At 40.2% G+C, this 27428-nt stretch overlaps 2 protein-coding genes across 6 annotated transcripts in view; one reads left to right on the forward strand and one right to left on the reverse strand.

Moving 5' to 3' along the window:
• gulp1a (GULP PTB domain containing engulfment adaptor 1a) overlaps positions 1-6159 on the forward strand; it is a 75848-nt gene extending 69689 nt beyond the window's left edge. For 3 of the 5 annotated variants that reach the window (XM_054615109.1, XM_054615110.1, XM_054615106.1), the window contains 5 exons: positions 45-161; positions 988-1074; positions 2252-2390; positions 2608-2702; positions 5354-6159. In XM_054615109.1, the coding sequence (XP_054471084.1) occupies positions 45-161; positions 988-1074; positions 2252-2390; positions 2608-2702; positions 5354-5425 (510 nt within the window). In that variant the 3' untranslated portion in view covers positions 5426-6159. The remainder of the gene's footprint in view (positions 1-44; positions 162-987; positions 1075-2251; positions 2391-2607; positions 2703-5353) is intronic. The other 2 variants (XM_054615107.1, XM_054615108.1) reach the window with 2 other exon arrangements.
• Positions 6160-7423: 1264 nt separating this feature from the next.
• col5a2a (collagen, type V, alpha 2a) overlaps positions 7424-27428 on the reverse strand; it is a 39865-nt gene continuing 19860 nt past the window's right edge. The window contains exons 7-54 of the mRNA XM_054614833.1: positions 26648-26740; positions 26033-26104; positions 25001-25045; positions 24817-24870; positions 24514-24567; positions 23784-23837; positions 23588-23641; positions 23440-23493; positions 23191-23235; positions 22865-22918; positions 22606-22650; positions 22306-22359; positions 21928-22026; positions 21688-21732; positions 21492-21590; positions 21314-21367; positions 20995-21102; positions 20512-20565; positions 20229-20327; positions 20065-20118; positions 19850-19948; positions 19692-19745; positions 19329-19382; positions 19184-19237; positions 18968-19021; positions 18820-18864; positions 18643-18741; positions 17753-17860; positions 17445-17498; positions 17202-17255; positions 16866-16919; positions 16696-16749; positions 16448-16555; positions 16126-16179; positions 15821-15874; positions 15312-15473; positions 14777-14884; positions 14532-14639; positions 14383-14436; positions 14194-14301; positions 13884-13937; positions 13605-13712; positions 12783-12836; positions 12483-12590; positions 11918-12221; positions 11503-11684; positions 11004-11246; positions 7424-8956 (exon numbers count right to left, since the gene is read on the reverse strand). Of these exons, the coding sequence (XP_054470808.1) occupies positions 8810-8956; positions 11004-11246; positions 11503-11684; positions 11918-12221; positions 12483-12590; positions 12783-12836; positions 13605-13712; positions 13884-13937; positions 14194-14301; positions 14383-14436; positions 14532-14639; positions 14777-14884; positions 15312-15473; positions 15821-15874; positions 16126-16179; positions 16448-16555; positions 16696-16749; positions 16866-16919; positions 17202-17255; positions 17445-17498; positions 17753-17860; positions 18643-18741; positions 18820-18864; positions 18968-19021; positions 19184-19237; positions 19329-19382; positions 19692-19745; positions 19850-19948; positions 20065-20118; positions 20229-20327; positions 20512-20565; positions 20995-21102; positions 21314-21367; positions 21492-21590; positions 21688-21732; positions 21928-22026; positions 22306-22359; positions 22606-22650; positions 22865-22918; positions 23191-23235; positions 23440-23493; positions 23588-23641; positions 23784-23837; positions 24514-24567; positions 24817-24870; positions 25001-25045; positions 26033-26104; positions 26648-26740 (4029 nt within the window). The 3' untranslated portion in view covers positions 7424-8809. The remainder of the gene's footprint in view (positions 8957-11003; positions 11247-11502; positions 11685-11917; positions 12222-12482; positions 12591-12782; positions 12837-13604; positions 13713-13883; positions 13938-14193; positions 14302-14382; positions 14437-14531; positions 14640-14776; positions 14885-15311; positions 15474-15820; positions 15875-16125; positions 16180-16447; positions 16556-16695; positions 16750-16865; positions 16920-17201; positions 17256-17444; positions 17499-17752; positions 17861-18642; positions 18742-18819; positions 18865-18967; positions 19022-19183; positions 19238-19328; positions 19383-19691; positions 19746-19849; positions 19949-20064; positions 20119-20228; positions 20328-20511; positions 20566-20994; positions 21103-21313; positions 21368-21491; positions 21591-21687; positions 21733-21927; positions 22027-22305; positions 22360-22605; positions 22651-22864; positions 22919-23190; positions 23236-23439; positions 23494-23587; positions 23642-23783; positions 23838-24513; positions 24568-24816; positions 24871-25000; positions 25046-26032; positions 26105-26647; positions 26741-27428) is intronic.

The raw sequence follows: 27428 nt of genomic DNA on the forward strand, positions 1-27428 counted from the left end.
TGAGCTGTATATCGTGAGCAGTCTTTATTGATCCCTTGCTGCAGGCGGAAGAGATAACTCTCACAATCGGTCAGGCGTTCGACTTGGCCTACAAGAAGTTCCTTGAGTCCGGAGGCAAAGACGTGGAAACCAGGAAACAGATTGGGACCCTGCAGAAAAGAGTATGTCTGAAGTAAAGTTAACTTAGCTTGTTTACTCCCACATGGACTTTAATTCACTTCAAACTTGTAGCACCATTCTGTCGCATTGATGTTTTTATTAATTAATGCATAGCTTGTTTCTATTGATTGGTTTAAATCATGCAGAGTGGACAATTAAGCTGTGTTGATGAAGAATGGCAGTAATGAATGTTAATGAGCTCTGTTGTAACAGACCCACACTGTAACTGGATTATTGCTCTCCCTGCTGAAACTGTGGAGCTCGCCCAGGGGTTTGTTTAAACGACCACTTAATCAAACATAAGTATGAAGTTCATGTGTGAGTGACGGGGTGGGAGCTAAACAACAGTGTGAAATGTATTTTATGGTTAATTTAAGTTATAAAACAATTATCAAAAATACTTACATTTGGTGTAATGAAGCTTTAAAAAACATATTTCGTGTTAAATAAATTGAGAAAACTAAAAATAGTACTTTGAAAAATAATATTCTCAACTCAAGATAAACTTCTTCTGAGGCTTTCAACCCTGTCACACAGTCTTCATAAGGGGTTAAAGATTACTCAGTTGTCATGGAGATGAATCCGTTGACAAGCAGGCTCAGTCATTTTAAGACTTCCAACACGGACAAGAAGTCCTAACAAATATGATGAAGACTAATTCATAAGACTGAAAGAGAAAATCTAGTAAGAGTACTGAACTAGTAGTAGACTAAGGAAACTCTGTAGATACTTGGTTATCATAGTTAAAGTTTCGATATCTGACACGCTGCAGTTCTTTTAATGTACTGTGGCTTCTAAAATGACTTAACTGCTCTGGTTTTCATCCAGATTCAAGAGCTGGAAACGGAAAACACTGAGCTAAAGCAACAGCTTCAGGATCTTGAAGAGCAGCTGATGATATCTCATGTGCCACCAGTAAGGACAAACACACACACACATACACCAGTTTAGAGATCGAACACAATCTAGATTCTGCATGTTAAAGGTCCATGTAACTTTTGTTTGAACAGCAGGCCACAAAAATAAGTGAAAGTTACACAAGCTAACATTATAGCTACCATAAGCTAATGGTCATACCAGACCAAGTGAGGCTGTAGCAGCGAAACCATCAAGTGTAATGAATTGAACAAAGGTGTCTTTTATTGCTTATAAACATATCTTTATACAACTTAATACAACCATTCCTGAGTTGTGAGCTGACTTTGTGTTTTGCTGGAACTGCAATGTCTGCAAACAGAATGTAACGTGACTCTCGATTCATTTGGGATCCAAATCTTCCACCTCAGCCAAAAGTACACAACCACGACCATCTTTTAATTATGAAACTTTATAAAATTTAAGCCTGCAAGTATCTTTAAGGACAGCTGAGTATGCAGATATATTGCTGGTGTGGTTAAAGACACCGCCTCCAAACTCGAGTTTGCTATGACCAAACCTATCAGGAGGGAGTCTGTGGCGGCCTGAGCTGTGTCTGAAAGCAAAGCAATTACACACCTGATTGGTCTGATGAGGAATGTGATACATTCAGCATGTAATTGGGCCAAATGCCAGTACTTGTGACAGCCTCCTGGGGAATGCAATTACCCACACCTCTCCCCCTCTACAAGACTGAATGATATTGTTCCCCTCTGGTCACTTTCTGTCTGCGATTCCCTCTTTTCAGCCGCTGCACATAAACGCAACGAACGAAGCGTACATGCGGCAAAGGCCCTCCTCTCTCTTCTGGTGCCACAGCATCAAGTCATTCTCCTGTCTGGAGATCTCCTCTGTCACGCTCACTCCCATGAGCTCGCCGGAGTCCAACCTGTCCAGCGGGCTACTAACTCCTCCGCCTGCCAAACCTGCTCTGCTTCCTCCTAAGCCTACCGAGGGATGCAGCATCCCGCGGCCTCGCGTACGCTTCTTCCTTCTTTCTTTCTGCTTTGTCGTTGTCCCCGAGGCCTAAGTGTCTCCTGCTTTTGCCTGTCTCTTACTTACTTTTTTTTTCTGCTTCTTCTCTTGCTTTTGTATGAAAAAAAAACAATAGTTTGTCTACGTGCAAGCTTACACAAGTGTGACCTCGGGTTAACCATCTGCACGACTTTACATACAGGCAGGGAGTATCTCCATGAAACCAAAGTCTACAGACGTATTCGACATGGTTCCCTTCTCCCCTGTGACACCGCTGGTTCCCACAATGGCCAGTAACGGCTGCCCACCACCACCACCGACCACATTACCACCAGACATAAGTGAGTAGTGAATTTCTCTCTTTCTGATCAGAAGCTTTAGTAATAAAAACATATTTGTATGTTTCTTTCTTTTTTTCTCTGATGGTCTGAATAAGTCACCATTGACACTTCAAATATGCGTTGCATGATAAAAAGAAGACATGAATTCAATGTCCATTGAAGCTGTTTTTATTTTTCAGTCATTGGGATGTTTAATTGCTGTCTGTGTTTGCGGTAGGGACAGACCTGTTTGGAGCGGCGCCGTTTGATCCGTTCACCTGCGGGTCAGCTGACTTCCCTCCAGATATTCAGTCGAAGCTGGACGAGATGCAGGTGAGTGAACACTTTGTTTTGCATGAGGCAGGTGAAACTGGTCTCCTGTCTGTCTTATTATCTGTATCAACACTTTGAAGATTCAATTTTTTTTCTGGTTTATGTAAACAAACGCTTTGTGCATCACAGACAATGCCTCAGGGGTGATTACCAATGCTGAATCATTTCTGGACAGTTTGGTCCTAATTGGCTGTTAGCGAGCTCCAGCACACTGTTCATTAAAATGATAAATGTAAGAATAGATCAAGTTTGACATTCTGTCGTGTGCAGTGGAAAAAGTCCATGTGAAGGATTTTGTCCTGTTTCCTTCTGAAAAAGCTTAGCACAATAGGATTTCTAATGAACTTCATAGCTAACTCAGTGATTAATACGACCAACTCCTCTGTTTAGATTTATCAGGGTTATGAAAAGAGTTAAACATTCATTTAGAAATGCATTTAAAAAATATATATTGTGTATCAATTGAGTTTCCATGTTCCTTTATCCATTTCAATGGAGTGAACAAATTAAAATGTTCTTAGTGTTCTTAGTGAAGATATTGTCATATTACAGTTGAATATTTTTATTTAAAAGTAGTTCTTGTCTGGTGGAGCAATAAATGTACAGTCGAGTTTAGTCTGGAAGTATGATAAAAAGTCACTTTCCAGCATTTCACCAGGGGCTAAACCATATTCTATCGCCATCTTTATAGGCTTCAGATATGTTCCTGTCTCTGTGGCTCAGTGGTTCTCAAACTGTGGGACGTGTCTCTCCGGGGGGACAAAGAGCCATTGCTAGGGGGCAAGAAAAAATAGCAAAAGAAACTTAAATTTGATTAGTCTAATTCCTGTTGTCATAACACACAAATATATGTAGCATCAAGCAAACACGTAAGACAAAGTTGTAATCAATAAAGTATGAAGAATGCTCCCATCTTGCTCTCAGGTTCCCTAATGCCGCATTTCCACTGCATGGTACAGCACCGCTCTACTCAACTCGCTCGGTTGCAGATAGTACCTTGTACCTGGTCTTTTTTTTCCGAGTCGATACTAAAAGGCAGAGTTGAAACACTGATTGGTCTTAGAGAATCACTACTAGCCTGACACTGGACATCCTGCAAAAAATAGCCAAGCTACAATCAACTGCAAACCAATTTTTTTTTTATTCACTTAGCCAATGTTTTTAAAAACTACAACTACAACGCACAATTGACAAAGTATAGACGTTTCTCTGTTGACGAAGAAAGGATCCAGCGAGTGTTACATTGAAGATGATGTTGCAGCAATGTCTCATGTAGTCTGCTGCCTTTAAAAATGGGACGTCAACTGACTGGAACTAAAAGTGAGTCGAGTTGAGTCGAACCGTGCAGTGATAATGAGGCATTAATGTGTCAGCTATCTGTCTTTCGGCAGCTTAGGTTTCATTTTCTCAATAGAGACTCATGGTAGACTGAATAGATTTAGGCAGGTTCCTTTCTTGGCAATATTATTTTCAAGCTAAACTTTCTAGCGTTAAAGTAAAGCAAGTTTTATTGATAAAAGATTAGTTGTTTCCACTTAATTCCTTTAGGCTGTTTTACGTTGTACAGCTCTCCCAATATTGTTAATGGTTGAGAAGAATCAAGTTGGTTTACAGTGGTATTAGGGAGTATGGCATCCACAGCAATCAGCTTGCTTTTGGGTCTGTGTAAAGGTTTTGAATCACAGTATGATAAGAAAATAATGACTTCTGGAAGTGAAAATTGAGTTTGGAAATTGTTTGCTGAGTTTGTGCAGCTTATTTCCAGTAGGAGGCAATGTTGCACTGGCACACCCGCTTTTTATTTAGTGCACTTAACATTTCCTTTATGTCTTCCTCTTCTTCTGTATTAACAACCGAATGCATCTCTTGTCCTTTTCCTCTCGTAGCGTCAGAGATGGTTTGTACTCTTTGCTCTGCTTCTATATCTGTGCTGTGACTGGTTGTGTCTTGGTCTTGCATGTCTGTGGAGGATGTTGAATGCTCCCACACACTGCATGATGTAATTTACCTCCTCCATCATCTCTGAAATATTCCTTTTTGTCCTGGTAGAGATTTAATATATATTGTGCTCAAGCCTCATTGTCTTTAATTAGTAGTTTGTTTTCCCAGCTCTCTTGCTCTGTAGTTAATGAGCTGCTTGTGCAAGACTGAGGCTTATTAATTAATGTGTGCAAACCCCTTTTTTCATCATCTAAGATGTTGATCTTCAGCCTTTAAAGTATAATATAGCTTTTGGAGCAGATGTCACTGTAAATAAAAAATGTGGTGCAGCTATATCTAAGGGCACAATGAAACATAACAAGTTCATTTTTAAAAGATAAAAATAAAATAACTTTTGACTTTTCCATCTGATATAGCGAGTTCCAGCGATGCTTCTCTCATTAGCTGCATGCCTTGTTGCTGCTAAGTTTATGAATCTGCACATAACGCATGTCTTAAAGCATGGCGCAACAACAGTTGTGTAATCCCTGTTTTGTAGAGCATTTCATTCCCTTTTACCCTCAGTGGTTTAGAGATATCCCATCGCCTCTAATCTAAACATGACTCCGGCTTCCTGTTTATCAACTAAATTGGGACATGTAACCTCACAGAGGCCAGTGTTGGTGTGTGGTCACTGAGCGTCACAGCTGTTCTCTGGCTTTTTCTTCCAGGAGGGGTTCAAAATGGGACTAACCTTGGAGGGCACCGTCTTCGCTCTGGACCCCCTAGACAGCCGCTGCTGATGCCATGAAGATGCTCTTTGTCGTGTACTTTTAACTCGTTTGTATGAAGAAGTGCCAAAATATCCACTCCCCGACTGAGTCAAGATGTCACGGTTTTCATCTTGAGGTTTATATGCATTTGCATTTAGATTGGGTTTTTTTTGTGGATATTTCGAGGGTTAGACTCAGATCCATTATAGAAAAGAACTATTTTTGTAAAAAAGAAGAAAAAGGAAGTACTTTTGCTTGCACAGGCAATGAGAGATGTAAATAGTCGAATATGTCCAATGGTACACTCTGTGGCAGAATTTTCATATGAGACAGTTTGTGTGTATGCACCATTTGAACTATATTGTTGTATTGTTAACACATTCCTGTTTGTATGCCAAACACAAGCTGGCGAAGAAAATAAATGGAATCTGTATCATTAACACAAACATCAGCTTGCCCATAACATCACATATCTTATTTTACTCAAAATTATAGTTTATTAATCCAGGCTGATATTTTCTTTGATTTACCAATCTTTCAACCTTTTGTTTTCAACATTGAGTTGTTGTTTATATTTTTTGCATTCCGCAGGTTTGAGTTGCCATTTCAGTATTTACCTGTCATATTTTTTAATTGTCATCATTTAGTCTCCTCTTTTCTTGCACCAGAAGGCACTTTTTTGGACAGACTCCATATACAGTACTTTTCCATATTTTTACTTTTGGTTGCATTGACTTTGCTGTTACAGATATTAAAGAAAATCTTACTGCAAAAAAATGCTACTGGTTGATTCTCATTTAAAATCACGCTTGTCACTTTTACTTGTTTTTAATTTCTGTGTTTTAAATGTTTTCTATTCAATTCAAGGATTTTATTATTAGCTAAGCTGCCAGCGCGGTTTTATGAAAGGCACTGTTGGTCCATCGGCACAGCACTTTGGTACGGACTGAAATATCTCAATGGCATTGAAATCTTGAACAGCCATTCATAGTTCCCAGACGATGAACCCTATTGATGTAAGTGATCCAATAAACTCCTTCTGGGGTCACCAGCAGGTCAAATGTTTCCCTTATTCAGTTAAATAACTATGTTTGCTGGATGGATTTGCACAACATTAAATTCCATGGACAACAACAAATTCCTGTTCCCCAGATGATGAATCCTCCTGGCTTTTCATCTAGTACCTAGTGAGGATGGCAGATTTGCTTCAGTTTGAAATGTCTCGACAATTTTCATCTCTAAGACCCAATAAGTGCAAAAGTAATGACATTGCTCATTACATCCAGCGCTTGTTTGTGTTCAGCGCTAATTAGCAGATGTTAGCATGCTAACAAACTAAAATAAGATGGTATCCATAGTAAACAATACATTACTAATAACATTCTCATCAGCCTCAGCTCTACTTTGTGTGCAGTGCTAATAAGCAAGTGTTAGCATCCATCCATCTTCCGTAACCGCTTATCCAGTTAAGGGTCAATGGGCGAAGGCAGGGTTCACCCTGGACAGGTCGCCAGCCTATCACAGGGCAGACATATACAGACAGACAACCACTCACGCTCACATTCACACCTACGGGCAATTTCACTAAACTAAGATGACAGACCCGGCAAATGTCACCTTCCATAAATCAACATGTTAGCATTCTCGTTGTGAGCTTGTTACCGTGCTTACATTAGCATTATTGTAGCCTACTACTAAGTTTGTAAGTCTTTCTGAAGCTAGCTTAGTGGCTCATAATGTTGAGTAAGTCTTAGTAGCAGTTCATTTTGCAGTTGTCCTACTTCTCCAGTTACATCTATGTTCTTTTTTTATGGTCCGACATGCCTTTTTTTCTTACCTTCACTCTTTTTCTCTATGTTTTTCGCCTCAGGATTTTACACTCTCTTGAGGCTGAAATGATTCTATTACAGTACAAAGGACCAAATGAAGTATTCTCAAACAAGAACAGGCAGAGAGAAATATTTTCAATATTTATTTTCAAGGATGAAACGCATCTGCTTGCAGTGTGGAAAGCCTCATCCTCCTCCTCCTCCTCCTCCTCCTCCTCTCTGCCTCTGGGGTGTTAGCAGGCAGTCAGGCCTCGCAAATGTTACAAATCTATAATAAATATACTGAAATATGAACCAAATGGTCACAATAGATTTACTTGAAGGCACATTCATGAAACTTTAAAACAACATTAGAAACAACTGAACATTATGTTAAATACATAAATGTTGTTTTTTAAACTACAAACTATGTCTAAAAAATGAGTTTGTGTGCAAAATGACAAGTGTGAAGGACCTAACTATACCTAAATCAATATGACAAGAGCTTGGGGGGATTAACAAGCAGTTTGTTTAATGTGTTGCATAGCAGGAAATACAAAGCAAACAGGCACTCACAGCCACCTTATCCTATAAAACTGATTATAAAAAGGATTTCAACAGCATATAAATCCAGGATACTGAAAAAGGAGGGAACTGGCATGCATAAAAGTAAAATAATCTCTGCTACCTTTTTACTGTACGATATTGAAATAGAATGGGCAAAAAAATAAAAATGTTACAAATCACCACACACCACTCACACAACACCTCATTCGCCTCTCCATCGTTGACGGAAAGATCTTTATTGGTATCCCCACACCCTGCCCTGTACCATGCAGCCGGGAGAAGTGCACAAGGATCACACTACTACTTACAAAACAGCACCTGTGAAAGAAGATTTACATGTAGTGTCATCGCTTCTCAGTTTCGGTGACGAGGTAGCTAACACTGAGGAATCGACAGTCTTAATGTGTCTTTAATGTTCTACGTGGTCGGTACAGAGTTTGGAATAACTGGATACAGACATTGGTTCATTCAAAACTGTCTTTAGAAAGTTCCTGCACTGGTGAATGCATCATCGGCTGTATTCGTTTCCTCAATAGCACCACAATGTTGTTGTATATGCAAAACATTTCAAACAAAAAAATTGAGTAGACAAATCTGTAAAACATACTAGTGAAGGGACATTTGACCTAGCTTCAGTGGGATTTCTCTGGGCCTAAAGACAGCAGTTATAATTACAATTTTAGAGATTTTTATATTCATAAATCTTTGGCAATTATTGTTTTGTGAAATAAAATCACAGGGGAATATCTTTGGACCAAACTACACCATAGTGAGCCTAAAAATGCATCACGTTTGGAGTCAAACATACACAAGAAGACAGAGGAATGACTCTTAATTTTTACCAATTTTTTAAGTAAATTCCAAACATTCATTGTAACTTACAAATCTTCGATGTCTTGAACTGGGTCGAAAGGCACAATAAATATCTTGCCACAGGGCCAGAATAGTCCTCAGTACTCGTATGTACAATGTGGCTGATCGTGTCAGCTGTCAGTTCAATAGTCTCAGGATTCTCCTCGACTCATCCCTGCTGACGATTTTACAAGAAGCACACGGGCCCGATATCGATGCCGAACTCTTGGTTGGGGCCGCCAATATCCACAGGGGCCATGTCCACAATAGGAAGTCTTGCAGTTTTCTGTGTCCTGTACTCAAACACTGTCTTGCCCCAGTTGCCATTTGCTTGCTGTAAAAGATTGACAAACAGAAGTTCAGTGACTACTGACTGACTACTAACCAAAGAGCTGGTGGTGGACTTCCGCCGGGGTAAACACTGTCCTCCGGAACCAGTGAACATCCAGGGACATTGAGACATTGAGATTGTGAAATCTTATAAGTACCTGGGTGTTCACTTGAACAATAAACTGGACTGGACTAATCATACAAATGCACTTTACAAAAAGGGTCAGAGCAGACTCTATCTGCTGAGGAGACTAAGGTCCTTTGGAGTGCAGGGAGCACTCCTGAAGACCTTTTTCAACTCTGTGGTGCCATCAGCCATTTTTTATGCAGTGGTCTGCTGGAGCAGCAGCAATTCGACAGCCGACAAGAAGAGACTGAACAAGCTTGTCAGGAAGGCCAGCAGTGTGCTGGGGTGTCCACTGGATACGGTGGAGGTGGTGGGAGACAGGAGGATGATGGCAAAGCTATCATCCCTGATGGACAACCTCTCCCACCCCATGCAGGACACCCTGGCAGCTCTGTACAGCTCCTTCAGCCACCGGCTGCTTCACCCCCGGTGTGTGAAGGAGAGGTACCGCAGGTCCTTCCTTCCTGCTGCTGTCAGGTTGCACAACCAGCTCTGCTCCCAGCAGACCACATGACACATGTGCAATAAAATACACTGTGCAATTTATATTTATAGCTATAATAGTTTTTCTGTCTGTACATATAATATTTCAGTTATTGTGGATTTTTTTTTACTGTTTTTTATTGCTTATTCATAATACTTGTTTTTTATTTCATTTTATTTTTATCTTGTTTTTCTTTTACTATGTCTCTTGTTTTGCACTATACTGCTGCTGTAATCCTGTAAATTTCCCGCTGCGGGACTAATAAAGGATTATCTTGTTTTATCTTACTGTGATTTAATACTCTACAGTTATGAGCAATACATCTCAATGAAACCGTATTTTAATGCCTTGCTCTAGACACTCAGCATGTTTTCTTCTCGAACAAACTTCATAAAAAGACCAAAAAACAACAATGGATTATTTGTCTGTGAATCCACAGCCTGATATACCTTACACAGACCTGTTGCTAAAACAGCCCACTAGCGGGACCAAATGTGCTTTATTCAATGGCTGAAAATAGCCCCCAACACTGCACTGTTTAACCCTGCTTAAAGCAGATTTACTTGATTTTCAGCCACTTGGGGGCAGCAAAACAAGCCATAAACACAACAATGACATAGTGTCACCTTTTTTTTTAGTTAACCACCTTTTTTTTAAGCAAACAGTTAACTATTTAAACATTCAGCAGACACAAAAACTAAAAGAATTCATTTGGAATTGTGTTTAACTCCTTTTAGATCTGGTCTCAAACAACTCTTGAGAAAAATATCTTTAGCTGTTGAGCTATATCTTCATGAGCTAATCTTATCAGATGTTTTGGTATAAATTAGCACATTGATGTGGATAGAAACGATGCTCATGAGCGTCATGAAACCAAAACTATGCTGATAGTGGTGCTATAGACTATTTGTTAAAGACTGATTAGCCCTGTTCCTATTCACATATTTGTATGCACATTCTTCAAGTACTGCATTGGACTAACAGGAAAATTCAATAAAATGGCGCAAAAGTGCAAAAACTTGCTTAAAATGGTTTTTGACCGTCAAAAAATTGATGATGCACAATGGGTTAATGGCAAAGTATTTGCGCAATAAGTTATGACAAGTGAACATTTTAACTTACACGACATGTTTGCTACCCTTGCTTGTGCATTAGTATCATTGCATTAGTTTTTCTTCGTCTAAAACTAAATCTAATTAAACTACGCTTTGCGTAGCCAAGTTTAGTTGCTCCAAACCAGCTGATGAAAATGTGCCTTAATTTCCAAAGTTGACTTCAAATTCACTTGACAATCAATGAAAACATGACTACTATTGGTTTTGGTCATTTCATGGGATTTGTTGAAAACAAAAAAAATTGAGAATAGTACCCTTTGATACATTTACTAATTAATGAATATGTAAAAAGGGGCAAAGCCACTGTTGAACTGTGATAACTTACTGAGCAGGAGTCCTCCACCACTGTGTATCTGAAACGGTTGTTTCCCTCTGCTTTGAGCTCCAGGTCGTTGGAGCCCTTTAGGATTACAGCTTTCTTAAAGTTGCCCATCTTCTCGTCTTTATAGCCCACAGAGTTCTTGCAGTTGTAGGTGATGGTCTGAGATGCCTCTTTGGAAAGCAGGCGGATGAAAGTCATCTGAACTGTGACAGAGTTGGATGGCTGATCTTTGTTGCCATAAGCGAACTAGAGAAACAAATAGAGTGATCAATGCAGAGCCGCACAAAAATCCATCTATAAGCCAAGACACACTGCAAAGAAAACAACAGGAGTTTCACTCTTTTTAACCTGAAATCTGGTAGTTCTGCACCCTTTTTTTGCATCTTTTTGTAGCTCTTAATGTTTCAAAATCACTGCCATTTCATTTGCAAGTGTGAAACAACTTCCCTGTGCCTTTGCCCAACACATCCCTGCTTCCCATCACCAAAATGTAACTGCTCACATGTGTTCCACGGTTGATGTCGGCTCCGAACCACACAGGTTTGTTCCTGGATGAGCTCCACCACACTTTACGAGGTATGCTGGAAGGGTTGGCAGAGATGCATGTCTCTCCGGTGTCCATGTTGCAGTGCACTTGGATGGCGTCCTCAACACTGCCTTGGTTTGGATCCACCCAGTACTCCCCTACACAACAGAGTGATCAGGAATTTTAGTCATTCTACAGCTTCAACAACTGCTTAGGTACAATTAATTATTGGGTACAAGCAAATTTAGTTTGCATTTTAGATGCATCATGGTCCGACAGTATTTTTAGGTTTATAATGTTTAAGAAACACCCTAATGAACAGGATAAATATCAGCTAAGATAAGAGCATGATAAACTAGAGGACTGCATTCCTCCTGTCCATGACACTCACCACTCTTTTTCATGGGGTAGCATCTCTTGAGGTCATCACAGGTCCTGGCAGGGTGTTTCCTGCTGCCGTCAGGGCTCTTCATGCTGTTGATCTGGCTGCTGAGGGCCTTCAGGGTGGCCTGAACGCCGGGGTCCACGGGCACTATGGTGGAGGAGTTGCTGACGGGCATTGCCTCGTCCTCGCTGAACTCCGGAAGAGGGGGGCCAGAGTCGTAATCCTGAGCGCCAAAGAGGTCATCCATAGCAGCAATGGGAGGTCCTGGGGGACCAGGTGGGCCTGCGGGTCCAGCCTCTCCTGGAGGGCCCTGCAGATTAACGAGTATTAAGGTATTTTATTTTGATTTTAATGGTTTCTTTATGTGTTTATTTTATGAACAAAACACTATACAGACAATGATAAGACACTAACAGTCCCTGATTCTTGACTCACAGAACATCTGTTGCAAAGATGTTCAATGGTTTAATGTCAGCTGGCTGTTGTCCAGCTGTTTTAAACAATATTTGCTGCAATGTTTTTCACTAGTTCTGACTTGTGTACAGTTCAACTCTGTACAATGAGTAAATACCTCTGGTCCAATTTCTCCACTGATTCCACGGGTTCCAGGAGGTCCCATCGGTCCTGGCTGTCCAACGTATCCTTCCTTTCCAGGAGGCCCAATAGGTCCAGGTGGCCCCTGAATCACATACATATCATAGACCTTTAGTCTTTAGCTTTAAAATTAGGAGTTGGATTCAAAAATGATTGCTGGTATTAAAGTAATATATGTTTTGGGGTTGCCCCATGAAACATTCTTTGTACTATTACAAAATATGAAATTCAGGAAGGCATGTTTTGTTCTTGAAACAAATTGAACTGTAGCGTTTACCCTGGCTCCGCTTGGTCCAACAATTCCTGGAGCTCCTTGCTCACCAGTTGTACCCTAAAAGAAGGAGACAAATATGAATTATTCTCTATTGTTCATATCATTTACACATTAAATTTCAACGTTTTTCCAGAATGCACACTACGCTAAGGTTCACCTGTGCTTGATGGCTATTACCCATTGGATGATAGTCATACAAGGGACCTCACATTTTGGTAACAGTACCATGAAGGTACTATTCCTGAGAACAGCATATTCGGATTTCTGTTTCTATTCCATATTAAACGTTAATTTAATTATCTCCATTCAGATGCTTTTTGAATCAAAAGGATCAGTTTTGAAAAGTGTTTCAGTTTGCAAACAGATTTATCAACAACTAGGTCGTATCACATGGCAGTTGTAGTGTTGTTTCCTGAAGTTGCCAGCATTATTAATCAAAATCAATGAAATCACACCCGCATAGTCCGGTTGTAGCAGACCAGCAATCTTTGAGTGCTATATATCTATTCTGTAAGATATTGTGGCATCTGACGCCAACTAACTGAAACCCTAACTCACCCATTCCTTTCCAAGCATGTTTGACAACTACCCTGGCCTCCAAGTAAAAAAAAGAAACGGGGAAAGCTCTCTTTAGACTAAAGGTTTGGACCAGCTACCTTTGTAGCTATGAAGGGCTCATTCTAAGGTAGCGAAACAAGTCGATACATAGTTTCAGATGATTAAACACTTGGTTATGAATATTAATGAAGCTGGCTCCTCTTATGAGGGGAGTGCACAGTGAGATGAGCCAGAATAACTGGATTACTGGACACCACTTTTACTTACTGGAGGTCCAGGTAGACCCTGCAGACCAGTGAAGCCTCGATGTCCCTTCTGCCCTCTTTCTCCATGATCTCCCAGGTCACCCTTATCCCCTCTTGGTCCTTGGGGTCCCTGAATTAGAGAGATTATAACACATTTCATGATAATTGTTTTGAAACTTTTGAAAACTTTTTCATTGTGGTTCTTTTTTTGTTTCAGCAGTAATGTTCATATCAATGTATCATTGACAAAAATGTACATGTGTATGTAAGTTTACTGTATAACTAAAAGTTGGACTCTCACCACTAATCCTCTCTTTCCAGCCGAGCCAGGTGGTCCAACAGGTCCTCTTGAGCCCTGCAAATGAGTCGGATGATTAGAAGACCCTCAGGGAACACAGACCTCTCTGCCAGCACTGAAACATCTCCAACTCCTTGTTATACCCCAACACATCATTCCTATCACTTCTTATTAAGTTCATACACGTTCCAACATGCCACCACGGCTTAAATCAAATCCACCCCCAGAATCTAATCATGCATGAATCTGTTATTAGAGTCTTGTTTCCTGATGGATTAACACACAGAACACAAACTTCTAGGAGTCCACTTACAGCATCTCCTCTCCTTCCAGCATCACCTGATGCACCGACAGGACCAGGAGTGCCAGGAAGTCCCTGGGGACCAATCAAACCCTCTGGACCAGAATCTCCTCGGTCTCCCTAGGAAAAGTAACATCTGTCAGCCATTTGTGTTGAGTAAAACAACAAACAGGTCACGTTTCCATTCTGTCTGTCTCTTACTCTTTGTCCTAGAACACCGTCTTTGCCTGGCGGGCCATCAGATCCTGCAGGGCCCTGAGGATCAGACAGGAAACGTTAATATAGCTGTTAAAGTTACAGACACACTGATTTAATTTGAAAACCACAACTAGTTTAGAAGTTGAGCTCACATCAGGACCAGGATCACCACGAGGTCCGTTCGCACCAGGGGAACCAACTGGACCTGGGGGGCCTTTATCTCCAGATGTTCCTGTGGATCCCTGTTTTCCTGGTGGACCCTAAACATAAAATAACAGGCAACTCACAATGCAGCACTAAAAGGACCATACTGCATAACACACACTCATCAAAATACATATCAACCATACACTGTAGCAGCACTGAAAAAAGATGTTTGAATGTGAAAAATACCGACCCCTGGTCCTGGAAGACCTGGCATCCCACGCTCTCCTCTCTGACCAGGAAGACCCACAATGCCTCTCTGTCCTGTAGTTCCATCTGGGCCTGGAGGACCATCGGGACCCTAAAGCAAAAACACCAAACAAAGAACATAGACGTAAAACATTGATTGGGATCCCAATGTATTCCAACCTGGTGTAATATGTCTGGTTGACAATAACACCACACCAGCCAACAACCAGAAGACTTTGTGTTAAGAGGAGTCGTATAACCCATAGTTATGATCAGAGACCTACATTAAAAAAGTGTGCTGGGAAATAATGTTTTTTATTGTTTTACCACAACATGCTACAAGGCAATGTTTGGGTTTGGTTGATTCAAATATTGTTATTATAAATGCCAAATTGCAATTTAACCAATTTTAGCTAATTAGTTGGAACAGATTTCTGTTAGGAAGGTACCATATTAATAATTTGTGGTTTAGGTGTGAATTATTTCTCATGAAAGATGCAACTAAAGTGTAAAATGGTATAACAATAACTTGAGTTTACCGTGGGGCCGTCTTCTCCAGAGTCCCCTTTGTCTCCTGGACTTCCTGATGGTCCTGCTGGTCCTCGCTCCCCTTGTCTTCCTGGGGATCCATGGTCTCCACGAAGACCAAGAGGACCCTCTTTACCTGGAGGTCCAAGGGGTCCGGGTTCTCCAATTGGACCCTGGCAGTAATCAAAGTGGTTTTGAGATATGTGCATGGATTTGTATAGCATTTAGGTCTCAGCAGGATGCCCTATCACGGTACACCTGTTCTAAAATGGCCAAACTTTTGAAAGATACTGAGTGCTCAAGTACACATGTTTTTACATACTATACCAGCAGTACAATGTGCACAGTACAAAGCACTTACATGCTTTAAAGAGGATATATAAGTACGCTTTTAACTGTTTTCAACTGACATTTGTTGTTCCCATTAAAGGACATTTTTGTCAAACTTTCTACTAAATTTATACAACAAATTTGTCGTTACCCTAACTGTGGTTTCATACAAACTCAGGGCAGTACTTACAGTTGGGCCTGGTGGGCCGACTCGTCCTGCAGATCCAGGGAAACCAGTGGGGCCCTGAAAGCAGAAAGTTATACAAGGTCCTTAAATACTGCTTAATAAGTTTCATATTGCAATATCTTCTGTTGGGAATAGTGACATAAGAGTACATGGTATTTGAAGATGTTGTCAAACGCATCTGCTATCAAACTCTGCATAAGAGAAATTGAACAATAAAAAGGGACATGCCTCCTGTCCTCATTAAATCCCTTCTCCTCCATCTAATTTCACCTTATCCTATGATTTCTGTAATTATGAAATGATCTTACCGGTGCACCCTGTGTTCCTCTTCCGCCTTTAAGACCAGCAACTCCAGCTGGCCCCTACAAAAACAACAGAGAAGCATTTATCAGCAGCATATTTGCAAGTGAAAGCACCTAAAGGAAAAAGTGGAACCTAAAAGCATAGAAATACACCCATGATAAATATTTTTTCATAAGTTAATACAATAAAACTTCCAAAGTGGACCGAATAAAAGTACAAAGACAACTGATGACACTGTTCACAATATAAAAATACCACAGAAAAAACACTTTAATACAAATTTCTCAAGTGCATTTTTCATCTTGTGTCTTTACGTGTGCAACTCACAGGAGGTCCGTGAGCACCAGACAAGCCTTGAGGTCCTGGAGATCCAGCATCTCCTTTTTGGCCTGGTTCTCCAGGCTCTCCCTTGACTCCAGGTTGGCCATCAGGACCCTGTTAAATGTTGGTAATATTACAAAGGATAATTTAAACTGTTATTACTTTAACATCACTTCCTGGAGCATCATTAAGAGCCGCCATATATATTTCTTAGGAAATAAAATGCAACAATGTGACACTGAATGACTACTTACAGGAGATCCAGTGAATCCAACAGCACCAATTGGTCCAGGGTCACCTCTTGATCCCTGTTGTAGGAGAGAGATTATTAAATTAAAAGCACTCTAATTAAATACACACATTCTGTATCACCAGTATTAACACGGCCTGAATAGACTTCAAAACACTGGCCAGGTCTACTCACAGGCGTTCCTCTGGATCCTGGGGGTCCGTGGGGTCCTTTTGGTCCAGGTTCTCCCTGCAGAGATTTTACAAATTTACTGACAACAATTTCCACAACCATTCATTGAGCCTGTGTTGCCACATAAATTCTGTATTTTTATGTTTGCAAAGGCAATGCAAGCCAAAGACTCGTCCTTCACTGGAAGATGCGATCAAATGCAGCCAAGAAAGTATGTGATTAACAACATAGTGGGCATCCTGGGAACAGACGCTTTCCTAAAACGTGTCATCACCTTATATCATTGTGATGGAAATAGCAGCCTCTTAATGTGTGTTAGAAAGAAAAGAAATACCTTACCTTCTCACCACTGGGTCCAGCAGGTCCAAGCGGGCCAACAGTACCTGGGACTCCCTGTTGACAGAAAACAGATCTGGTTGGGTAACTCCGTTTACCACTGTTACCAGTACCTTTGGCAGTAACTTGTGCAGTCAAGTCAACGTTCACATTTATTAAACAAGCTGTGACGAGTCTCAAATGTACTCTTATTTATTAAAGGTTTTTTTTCTTCTCACAAGTGTAAATGTAAGATAGTTTGCTTACTCTTGCACCATCATTTCCAGCTGTACCTTCTGATCCTTTCTCACCAAGCGCTCCCTGTACAAAAGACAGTAAAAAAAGTGTCAGCACTTAAGTTGGCAACATGTCCTTTGGTTGGATTCATTAAACTCAGACACGGAAAAGACAGACAACCCAGATTTGTTGATTGTGACTTAAGAACACCTACCATCTTCCAAATATTTTGCACCCACATAAATAAAAAAACATTGAGCAGTCCAGATATGTTCATATGTACTCCAAATTACATGTAAGAATTGATTGCATAAAAAATTAAATAAAGATGAACTTACTCTGTCACCTTTAGGCCCAGGAGGGCCAGAGATGCCCCTCTCTCCTGGCATTCCCTGAAGACCTGGAGGACCCACGTCACCAAGTGCACCAGAGGGACCAGGACTACCCTTCATTGCCAAACACCAATGTTAGCAGGCGCATTGAATTATACAGTACAACCACACATTCCTCATTTCATTGTGGCGATGCTCACTAACAGTTGTATTTTGCATTATAAACTTTTATATTGTTTCCTATTGATATTTTCTGCAGAAGTCTGCATGTCTCCATATATGAGGTTAGGAAACTGCCACTTCTAGATATGTGATATACATAAAATGAATTTTCCTCTATAACTTTTACTCAATGCTCTGCATACACTCCAAACTAAGGATGCTCCAATCAGGATTTTTGGGGCCAAACACAATCGTATGTTAAGTATTAAATTTAAGAGATGAGAAAGTATCATGAATTGACAACTGTTAATTCTTTGTCAGGCAACATGTGACACATATTCCACTCTCTCTCTCTCTTAGAGACACAACTCTTGTAAAGCCATTTTTGCATTTTAACGGTCTTGCATGTTTTTTTTCTGTCATCTGATCTATTTAGAACGAATATTGGCCTATAAAAGTAGGTGGTATACTGATTGGAACATCCCTACTCCAGAATGTTGTCATAACAGATACCAAATACTGCAGTTTTACTCTCTTTTTAAGAGTGGACATTTGTTATAAAAGCTTCACAACTAACTTGCCGTATCATTTGAAAGTATCTCTTTATAGTATGAAAAATACATTGTTATTTGCCTCATTTGTCTGACATTGTTTTAAGTGGTTCTGCACTCAGTAGTATTCTCCTTCAAAAATAATATTTTGCTCTACATTCAGGTGAGGCCTCTCTACAGTACCTTTGGTCCATCTGGACCAGGTGCACCAGGGATGCCCTTAGGTCCCTGCAGACCAGTTGTTCCCAGCTCTCCTCTCTCCCCAGGAATACCACGCTCTCCCTGGGGAAGAAAAAAACATCAGTTTGGGCCGTTCAACTTTACCAAGTGCCTAATTTATCATAGTGATAATTCACCTACCCTTGGTCCAATCTGACCGACAGCACCAAGTTCTCCAGGAATACCCTAAAGGAATGAAGAGAGTATCAAATATAGTGGATCAAAAGAATGTTTTTCAGTCAAGGGTCATTTGGCCCAAAGCAGCATTTCTAGCATCCGTCATACTCACTTGGTCACCTGGTTTTCCAGATTCTCCAGGAGGGCCTTGATTTCCAGGCAAACCCTACGAACACAACAGAGTCAAACGTGACCATCTGAGCACCTCTTCATCACAGACTGGGGTCTAATCATTTTTTTATACCGCCACGTCTTCACACACCTACAGTCTCATAGTCAGTGTTCATCACTTTTGTAGCCTTACTACCAACCAGAAGCAACTACGCACCTGGAATCCATTTACACCTGGAGGTCCCTGCTCTCCTCTGTCTCCTGCAACGCCCTTTGAGAGGACACAGTAATGTATCAGTCATTTGTGATAGCAGTGAAAAAAAACAAAAATGAATGCAACCAAAGAAGAACCAGACACTTACAGATGGGCCAGGGGGGCCAGCGGGGCCAACTTCTCCATCTTTTCCAGGAGGACCCTAAAGGCAAAAAGAAAATTAGCAACCTGGTAACTTAATCTACTATTGACTAATACTTTCTATGCTAAAGTAGATCATTGTGTTATCAAAGATAAGGAAAAACAAGGCAGTCATCTAGCAAGTACAACAAACTGAAGCCAACAGAACAGACAGAACATACAGTTGATCTTTATTATGCTAATATGGTCTAACTTTTGACAGATCAATGAATCCCCTGTAGTTTTTTTTATCTGGGAGATGTCCCTCTGTCCTCCCATTCTATGCTGATTGCTAAACAAACGCAACACTTCATTCACAAGTAGTACTCACTCTTTGACCTGACACTCCTGCAGATCCTTGTTCACCTGTCTTTCCTGGGTCACCCTTTAAGTGTAAAAATACATGTTTTGTGTTAGAAACAGAACAGGAGATAAACAGACTCACCTGACAGACTATTACTGGCAAAGTTTTGAGTGACTTAGTCTTACACTGAAGCCCTTGGGGCCTGGCCCTCCCATGATTCCTGCGGGGCCCCTGTTTCCAATGGAACCTGCGGGGCCTGGACGACCATCTTCACCTGGAGCTCCCTTAATAAAAGAAAACCACACTTTGTCTCATTTATTTTTATTATCATAGTGGTTATCATAAGCTGAAAGCTTACTCCAATTTCTAACTGGGAATGTGGTTTAGAACTGTAACCTACCAATGGTCCTGGCTTGCCCTCTGCTCCCTGGACTCCAGGGGTACCAGTAAGACCCTTTGAAGAAGAAATAAAAAAAAAAGAATATGAAAAATGGAATTTGGGATACAGACAAACATAGTAAATGTAATGATATAGCGGATCAAAACTGGACTTGTCAGTGTTACCCTTGCACCTGGCAGACCAGGTTCTCCTGTACGCCCGGGGTCCCCTACAGAAGCTTTTGGCCCTGGTGGGCCTGATGTTCCACGATCTCCTTGAGCACCCTTTAGAAAGAATGATAAGTCACTCAGAAAGCCTATTGAAACATGTGAATGCCAAAAAAACCACTCACAGAACAACCAATGATACCATCTGGCAATAAGCTACTGATGTTATCTACTACTATACATATCTGGACTAGTTTGTTTGAATCATTATTATAATGTACAGTAGCAGACAATTATGTACCTTAGGTCCTGGTAATCCATCAGCACCTGGGAATCCTCTGTTACCAGGGGCTCCCTGAAAAAACACAGAACATGAGTTAGTAATGTTCATATTGTTATTCTTACACAAAAAATGAGGAACAATAGTATGAAACCAGATGAATGGGCAACATCATTTCTGTACTGATGCTTCGGAGGAAGTTCGCCAAACAGAAAAGCTTGCATCTAAGTGTGTCTAGAAAAGAAACACTACAAAATAAAACAGCGAAAACCACCTTTCATCCATTCTTCACCGGGGTCAAACCTAACTATTTGCCATTTCCTTGAGTTAATGCATCCGCAGCATACATTTGAGCATTTCCCAATTTAAACATTAATTAACCAAAAGTGATTGGTTGTGTTCCTATTAACTTTTCTGTTTCTCATTAACTGAGATTACCCCTGTCCTTAGAGTACAGCTCTCTGAATGAGCAATGTTTCTGTAGGACACAAAATGGAGACTCACTCTCTCTCCAACGGGACCGAGAGGGCCGAGGGAGCCGGAGTCTCCACGTGTTCCTCGCTTTCCTTCTTCACCCTGAGGTCCGAGCACTCCCTGGGAGCCTGGGGGACCCTAGAAAGTTGAGACACAAACCATAAAATGCTTTAATCCATGTCGTACTTTACTTACATTTAGAAATATGTCCTTGTCTATAAATGACAAATGAAAATAACAATTTGTTTTATTTGAGAATGAATGCCTATTTTACTCTAATACAGATTATTTGTCTCATAGAGAAGCATAAAAAAACAATTCAATTATATAGAGTGTAGCAGAAGCTTACAGGTTCTCCTTTAGGTCCAGCCTCTCCTTTAAATCCTGCTACACCGAGGTCTCCCTGTAACATAAAAGGCAAAAATTTGAGTCTCCTGCACATCTAGCAACACTGTTTATTTAGTATTTAAAAAATAAGATCCCAGCCATAAAAAGCAAGAATCTTGGAATATCAAAAATCACTTTACCAGTTGTCCTTTGATACCAGGCTGACCAGTGCTTCCCTGAGGTCCTGGTGGGCCAAGGGGTCCTGCATGGCCGCCTGGACCTTGAGGACCAAGATTACCCTGTGAAGAGTAAACCATGTTATATGTGATCTTTGTACAACCTTATAATTAATTGTGAATATGTTGTTGAAAAGAAATTACTCTGTACAATACATACCACTGGTCCTTTGCTACCGGGGCCACCATCTGTACCCAGAGGTCCCTTTGAACACAACAATTAGATCATCAGAACAGTGCACTGAGGAGCATGTTGACATGTTAAGTATAGTGATAAACTTGGTAAGCTCTCCTGTCAGACAACACCATTTCACTATGACGATTTTCCCCCTAAGTATGTAAAAAAAGTAGCTTCATTGATCACTCTGAGTGAAATGTGTAAGTAAAGTAAGAAATTTACCCTGAGGCCAGCAGGTCCAGTTCGGCCCAGATGACCGGACTCTCCTCTCTGTCCCTGTGGGCCCTCTGGACCTCGGACTCCAGTCGGGCCAGGTTGTCCCTGTTGAAGACCATTACAATGTACAGTTGATATATAAAAACGTGACACTGATACATTGGCAATTTCCGGGCAGTTTGGTCTACATATAGTACATAGGTCTCAAATATAAACAGATAATTGTAATGATTAATGCAATAGAAAACAGTAGCAGGGCATGACACAATTTAGGGCGAATAACAGATTTGTTAGAGACCCATTATTCACTTTCCATTGGAAAGTTATTAAAGAGCCCAGCAGCATGAGGATACAGCCAAAAGAAGAGTGTTTTATTAATCTTACCTTCATTCCTGGTGTTCCTGGATATCCTGGTGGACCATTGAGACCCAATGGACCCTTTTAGAACAAAAACAATGGCAATTAGACTCAAGTAATAAATGCTGACAATGTGCATCCACAAGCAAAATATGCAAACACATTGAATGAAATATGCTGAGTTTCAGCAGGTAATGAGTGGTTCCCATTCTTTTTCCATTCACATCCACCCAAATGATACATGAGTATCTATGCTAAACTATGTAAGACAGTCACTGAGGTGTACAATAAATCCACAATGATAAAACACTTTAAATGCTGACTTACCATTGGACCGGGCTTTCCCAGGTTACCAGGCGTACCACGTTTACCCTAAAAGACAAAATCTTATCACTTTGACTTATAAATCACAGTTATACACTAATGTAAGGCACTCCCTTTGGATACAGACAGCTGCCACTGAATAAACAATTGATAAACATATCAGTACTGTTCAACCACAAGCTACTTTTCAAATCTGTGACAGAAAGCACAACATATGATCATGGTAGCAGATGTTTCTGGTGCATAGTAATATTATCCTTACTGCTATACCGCCAGGTCCAGAGCGTCCTCTCTCTCCCGGCATCCCAGCAGGACCCTGTTATACGTAGACAGTGATAAATTACAGCTGCCCTCCATTCAATGCAAATGTTTAAAGTTAGGAAGTTCAGAAGGGTTGTTGTACAGTGCACTAGATATATAGCCCTGCCTCATTCCAGATAGGGGAAGACAGGAAGTTTGTGTACTGTTGTCCATACACATTCTGCATAATAAACTGTATAATCTGTACGGGCTGCTCCAGGAAACTCCCAAAGTGTTAACCGCTTCTATGAATACCTTAAAGAAAGTAAGCATTATAATATAAATTACCATGGGTCCAGGAGCTCCCAATGGACCAGAAGGCCCTGTAGCACCCTGAAAACAACAGAAAAAAGTACTTGTTTAGCAATACGATTGCCATATGGAAAGGTGTTTTAGAGGCCTTTTAACAAGGCAGTTATTTCATGTAGTAAGTCAAACAGGTTCACTTCACCAACTATAGAAATCAGCTTTTTAACCATTGCTACAAACTGATTGACAGACTGAAAATACTTTTATTTTATTTAAATTAATTCATACCTTGGATCCAACGGCTCCAGTTTCACCTTTTTGGCCAATTATTCCACCATGGCCCTGTTAGTGAAACATAAGAAAAATAGTTAACAAGTGCATTTAAATGTATTCTGGTATAAAAATAGTTTAAATTTGTAATCTCTGGTTTACTTACCCTGTGACCTTTCAGTCCAGGAGGCCCAGGTGTTCCTGGAAATCCTCTGGATCCCTGAAATATGTGACATAGAACAGCATTGGCAGTTATATATATTGTAGGTGCACTAACAGCACATATGTTGGGGTCTTATCCTGTGTTATTTGAATGAGAAGACGCAGTTAAGTGATGGAGGTAATAAGGGCAGAAAGTTTACCGCTGATCCAGGGAATCCCATTTCTCCGCTGTTTCCTGCTTTGCCTGCTTCTCCCTGTGGGAGAGGATGACATTTGCACATTACAAACTTGTTTGGCTGCAAAACGTTAAGCGGTAAAAGGGGAAATGAATGCCATCCAATTACACATTAGATTTCTTCTCTTAGATGTTGTGTTACACAAGTAGCCTCTGACAGTATACTGTACTGAGATTCAGAGCTGGTTATAGGGATTTGTAGGTTTTTAACTTATTGTGTATTGTTTTTTTTACTCATGTAGATGTTTGGGAACGTAGACACATATTGCTTTCATTATCTTCAGGACGATACAGTCTTTAATTTTGTTATACTAACCCATGAAAGAAAAAAACTAAGAAAATGCTATAAAAAACTTGTTTAAAAAATGGACTCACTGATGATAGCCTACTGTAGCCTACAGTAAATAAAAAAATACATTTTGACAGTTCAGTTAACATTTGTGGGTATCCTACCAATCTCTTCATCTTTCACATTATTATGAATGCAGCCAGGCCTGTCTAACTGTAGGACTCATTTTTGATTATATTTTTTTTCAAACTGTCTTACTGATTATAGACTTACTGTAACTGAATACACAGAGTTACAGAAAGGGTAGTTTAAATGTTACAGTGAATGTTGGAGGAGTGACCTTTCACTTTAAAGTGATGCGTCCTTCAGTCAGACACAATGTGATTTTGTCCGAGAGTTTACTTACATCTTCACCTGGTTTCCCTGGAGGGCCGTCAGGTCCCCTTTGCCCACTAGTACCCTGAAAAAGTCACAACCAGATTGTTGACATCAAGTAACAACGCATTCCTTTGAAATCCATCAGAGTACAATTAAAATGTATTCAGGCCAACCCAGCTGTGTATGAACAGTAGGTGTGCTGTTTCTGCTCTCTCAAGCAAGCACCACACCAAAATATAAATCAACACCATGTAAATCACATGCAAAACTAGATCATGTGTATTGGTGATTTGATCGTATGCACAAATTGTACAGATGAACGATGTTATACCATGTGCCCATTATCACCGACATCTCCAGGAGAACCTTGGGGTCCAGCATGACCCTTACAAGAGTAAAGGAAAAGGCAAAACACTTAGACAAGATCACAGGTAGCAAAGCAAAATCATGAAATGTCTTTAAAGTGTTATTAGTGTTTACTGCACAATGAGAGTCAAAGCTTGTCGTGGACTTACAGGTGTGCCACTTGGCCCAGGAGGTCCTCTTGTTCCAGCCTCTCCCTGAAACAAAAATGATGCAAAATCAAATGATGAACAGAAATCAGCCTGATCCCATAATGTATGTAGAGAACTGGATACAGAGTTTGAGGCGCGGCCCAGTTCATTCCTATGAAAGTTGCTCAGTGGCGCATGAAGCAAAAAATGTTACTTCCAAGTAGAAGATCCATTCCCCACCTGACTAATGGTCAAGCGCATTAAGAAATAAAACACTTAAGCAAATAAGTTGTTACTTTTCTTAAATTTGACTAGATTGCAAGCATAGGCTATAAAAGTCAAAGTTAAATGTGCTAATTTTCTTGGTAAAACATCAGAAAAGTAACAAAACAATATTCTTGTCTAACTGTTAGACATTAGAAGCATGGTTGGATTTCAAAAGTCTGCCAAATTAGTGTGCTTATTATTACATTCTATTCAAAATGTATAATCTACTTTCTAATTAAATATAAAATATTATTGCAGGAAGCTACTTTTGGATGAACAACATCAAAACAATAATATCGCAACAACAATAAACACATTATTGCATAATACTAATGAATATAGAAGAACTCCTAGAAGGAGGGATTTACCAAACAAATCCATCAACTTGCATTATGGCAAATATTTGTAAATATCTTTCAAAATATCTTGGTCTATCCTGCACCAATTTTCGCCGTTCATTTTAAGGAAATGGTTCTCTTTTAAGTTCCCTTTTTTATGGAGACCCTGGACTTCTAAAAGTTATGTTTCCATTTAACGAAACACAGGTTACAATATTGTAACCCTAGATCGAGAAGCACAGGTGGAGCCATTTTCTGGACTCTATTGTTAATACTCGCCTAAAGTCCGCAAAAAGTGTTCCGCCCAATGAAAATTTGCATAAGCGGATCAGGGCATGCATACCTGAATCTATTGGACCCCACAGTATTAAATCTAGCACACATCACTGTCCAGTGTCCAATGCATTGACAGCTTTGATTAGTTTATATATTGATAACATCCTCTTACCCTTGAGCCAGTCAACATTCCTTGAGGTCCTGTTTTCCCATCCATCACTCCAGCCATCTGGGATTCCATGCCCTAAAGGGAAAGCACACGGCCTTTGGTTTTAGGTTACTGAGTTACTTTAGGTAACTGTTTTTAATCACCATGTATTTTCATTCATCAGTCCTGCAAAAAAAGGGTAATCTGGATACAAATTCTATACATCCAAACACATGAGGAACAAGTAGATTTATGCTACATTGATTAAAATAGCATCAGTGCAATAACATGAGGTTAGTGCAAGTACAAGAACATGAAAGTGAGTCAGTGTTTCAAGGTACCAGATTATTATTGGTCCTCTTACACATAAATGTGCCCCCATGTGTACAGTATTGTTTGCTCTCCATCTACACTAACAAGTCTGGTGTTGACTTCATGTCAGGATGGGTGAGGATTAATACGTTAGAGTTTAAAGTATAGTGTTGGTTTCATACTGTATGTGTTTCTAGGGTGTGTGAGCACCTTCCTTCCTTTGAGGCAATCTGTCCTGTGTTTGCTCTGACTGTTCATGTTAGAACATGCTTGTAGGTTTACATATGAGTGTTTACGTCAGGTGAGAGCACTCTGTGCACAACTCACTCCTGGGTGTGTTGGATGTCCGGGAGGTCCAGGTTCACCGGGCTGACCTGGAATACCAGGCTCTCCATCATAACCTCCAGGGCCTCGCAGTCCCTAGAGAGTAGAAAGAAAGAGAGAGAGGTGCTGAGTCACTCGTTTGAAAACCATCTCATAACTATGCTCAATCTGACATTAAATCATTGTTTTGTGGCTCTGAAGAGGTTTGTGTATACATGTGTTTTGAGATTTAGTTATCTTTTCGGGAATGTAAACACCTAAATATAGATTGATCAGTTTATCAGTGGAGCTTTTGGCAGAAATGTCTTTATATTTTGATATAGCTGATGCAGCTTAATTTGTGTTAGTGTATGAACCATAAGCTGCATAGTGTGTTTTGGAGGGAAACCATTGGTTATGTCCTAATAAATCACCCTAACAATGCTGCCCTGGACTGGATTGTAAGTCCAGCAAGAGGGGCACATTCATTCATCAACCTGCTACATTTGTGCTTGCAAAGCACATTATACATCTATTTGGCACATTAAATTATACTTTGAATGTTAGTCACTTGCCCTTGAACCAGAAAAAAAGATATATATACTTCAGAATATATATTTTTTTAGTTTGAATACTTTTTTGACAGAATATGTAATAATGAGGAGTCATTCTTATGACTTGTCACGATGTCATGTGAATGCTATTTTAAAGAGCTGAATGAGCATTCAGTGGAATATGTAAACACCATGTTATATTCAAAACCATTAAATAGAAATATGTAAAAACAAATGTATTAGTCTGAATA

The sequence above is a fragment of the Anoplopoma fimbria genome, chromosome 16, assembly GCF_027596085.1.
Source record: "Anoplopoma fimbria isolate UVic2021 breed Golden Eagle Sablefish chromosome 16, Afim_UVic_2022, whole genome shotgun sequence".
NCBI classification, from domain to species: domain Eukaryota; kingdom Metazoa; phylum Chordata; class Actinopteri; order Perciformes; family Anoplopomatidae; genus Anoplopoma; species Anoplopoma fimbria.